Below are 2,753 nucleotides of genomic sequence, written 5' to 3' on the forward strand. Positions count from 1 at the left end.
CTCTTGTTGCCCCCAATTTTTTTTCCCTTTTTTTTTCTTTTTTTTTTTTTTTTTTTTTTTTTTTTACTACATTGCATCAAAGATTTTGGAGAGCTGTCAACCACAACTCCAAGCTTTTCCTTCTGTTGTGACTGTCAGTTCCAAGTTCAGCACTGCGTAGGCATGCTTCAGATGATGTTTTCCTTAGATAACTGGTAAAATATGTACCTCGAAGCTTGCTTGCCAGCTTTTTGCCCACTCATTAGGTTTAGGCTCCAGCGTTCACAGTGCTGCTGTGCTTCACGCATTGGGCTGCACCGATGCACATCCCTGGATGCAGGCTGGCATCTTTGTGGCTCTGTCCTGCTCAGGACTACCCTGGCAGAGACTTTACCTGTTTTTCAGCCAATGATTTTGGGCTGTTCCTCTCGGATGAAGACCCAAAGAAAGGGATCTGGCTGGAGGCTGGGAAGGCTCTGGACTACTACATGCTTCGCAATGGGGTAAGCATCCATCCTATGTCCTGCCAGCTGGTACCCGCCTTGGCTCTGTGGTTGGATGTGCCCGTGGTGTGGAGGTGGTGGGTGCCTGCCCTGCTGCTGCCTTGCACTGGGCCCCACAGCACCCCACGTCCCCCCAGCCACTGCGCCGGGGAGGGGGAGCTGTTGGCGTGATGGTGGGACATGGGTGCCCTGCACCGGTGCTGCTGCTGGGAGCTGTGCTCCACTGTGCCTGCAGGATACCATGGAGTACAAGAAGAAGCAGCGGCCCCTGAAGATCCGCATGCTGGATGGAACAGTGAAAACGGTGATGGTGGATGACTCCAAAAATGTCACGGTCTGCGGTGAGTGGCCTGGCAGTGGGGATGTCTGAGGGCTGTGTGACGCTGGGGAGGGAACACTGCTCTGCACCCCTCCATCGCTCTGTGCTCTGTATTTGGCAGCAGTGTTGTGCTGAGCTTGGTCCTCTGCTCCCTGGCAGGCATTACCAACTATGATGAGTACTCGCTTGTTCGGGAAATTATGGAAGAGAAGAAGGAGGAGATTACCGGCACACTCAAGAAAGACAAGACCTTGCTGCGAGATGAGAAGAAGATGGAGAAGCTCAAGCAGAAGTTGCACACAGATGACGAGTGTACGTGCCTCCACGTGCTGGGGACAGGGTCAGCCTGTGCCGAGGGCAGTGGGGAGGGGAGCAGGGACCCCGGAAAGGGGAAGACCCAATGCAGGGGAGCGGAGGTGACAGTGGCTCCTTGGAGGCTGGGGCAGAGGCGTGAGAGCTGGGATGCGCCAAATGGGCGTCCATTTCTTGCTCCACATAAGAAGCCCCACAGCTGGGACTGACCCTGCCTGGGTGCCCATCCCTGCTCACACCCTGGTGTTGCCTACAGTAAATTGGCTGGACCATGGCCGGACCCTGCGTGAGCAAGGCATCGATGACAATGAAACGCTGCTGCTGCGACGCAAGTTCTTCTATTCTGACCAGAATGTGGACTCACGAGATCCTGTGCAGCTCAACCTGCTCTATGTGCAGGTACTGCTCCCCAGAGCACCTAGCTCCGCTGGCCTGAGCCAGCCCCTTGCCTGGGCTGGTGGCTGAGGGGTTTGGCCACCATGGGGGGTACTTCAGGATGCCCAGTTATCTCCTGGGTAAGAGCCAATGTTGGCAAGCCCAGCCCTGTCCTCTGCATGCTCTGGAGCTCCCCAGGGGATCCTGTGTCTGCCTGGTAGGAACCGTCCTGAAGTCCTGCTGCCGTTCCTCTCCCAGGCAGTCACTGTAGGGGACAGCCTGCCCCTAGATCTTCCTCTTTTTCATGGCTACTTCTTTTCTGTCTGGAAAAGCGGTCCTGCCCGCTGTGGAGGGCGGTGGTGGCAGGGCTGTGTGGCAGACCGGGCCACGGTGGTGTCTTCTCATTCCACACAGGCTCGCGATGACATCCTTAACGGTTCCCACCCTGTCTCCTTTGACAAAGCCTGCGAGTTTGCCGGCTACCAGTGCCAGATCCAATTCGGGCCGCACAATGAACAGAAGCACAAGCCAGGCTTTCTGGAGTGAGTGTCCCGGGGACCCCCAGGTGGCTCAAGCAGCCTGGTAGCCCCCAGCACTGCGCTGGCACACGGGGCTCCGGGGGTGCGGTTGCCTCCTCCCTGCAGCATGCTGCCCAAGCCTGGAGGTCTGTGCCAGCTGCAAGGGGTGCCAGCCCCCTGTCCTACTCCCTCTGGCACCCCCAGGACATGCAGCCAGCTCTGGTGAGGGAACCCCAGCTCACCATACAGTCTCTTCTGATGCCATACGAGGGGCTGCATCCTCGGCACCTCTACCCCGCTCTCGGCAGGGCAGCTCCTGGGGCAGCTTTCATTACTGCAGCAACCTCGCCCACATCCTTCCTGCTCCCAAAAACTCCCTGCCTGTGCCCTGGCAGGGGTTTGTCCGAGGCTCTGGGTTGGGCCTCTTTGTAGTCAAAGACAGATGCTGGCTTCGGGCAGTGCTGCTAACAGCTGGCTTGGCTGTCTCTTGGCAGACTCAAGGATTTCCTGCCCAAGGAGTACATCAAGCAGAAAGGGGAGCGCAAGATCTTCATGGTACGTGCAGAGGGGGTTGTTGAGACCTGGGCATCTTGTTCCTCCTCGCCAAAGTTTGAGGCTGCTGTTGTCTCCGGGGGCAACACGCAGCAGCTTGGCGGGTGAGAAGCAGGAGCAGGAAGCTGTAGGAGGCCAGGCAAGGCAGCTCCTGAGGTCCCCCAGGGCTCTGGGGGATGCTGTGGCAGGGGCAGG

At 57.8% G+C, this 2,753-nt stretch overlaps 1 protein-coding gene across 1 annotated transcript in view; it reads left to right on the top strand.

The window, feature by feature from the left end:
• Positions 1-2,753, top strand: part of TLN1 (talin 1) — a gene marked incomplete at its 5' end in the record, with an annotated part of 30,590 nt that overhangs the window by 2,135 nt on the left and 25,702 nt on the right. The window contains 6 exon segments of the mRNA XM_035902742.1: positions 385-482; positions 718-820; positions 931-1,113; positions 1,370-1,512; positions 1,903-2,030; positions 2,501-2,561. Of these exon segments, the coding sequence (XP_035758635.1) occupies positions 385-482; positions 718-820; positions 931-1,113; positions 1,370-1,512; positions 1,903-2,030; positions 2,501-2,561 (716 nt within the window).

The sequence above is a fragment of the Egretta garzetta genome, unplaced genomic scaffold, assembly GCF_000687185.1.
Source record: "Egretta garzetta isolate BGI_Z169 unplaced genomic scaffold, ASM68718v1 scaffold59, whole genome shotgun sequence".
Lineage (NCBI taxonomy): Eukaryota > Metazoa > Chordata > Aves > Pelecaniformes > Ardeidae > Egretta > Egretta garzetta.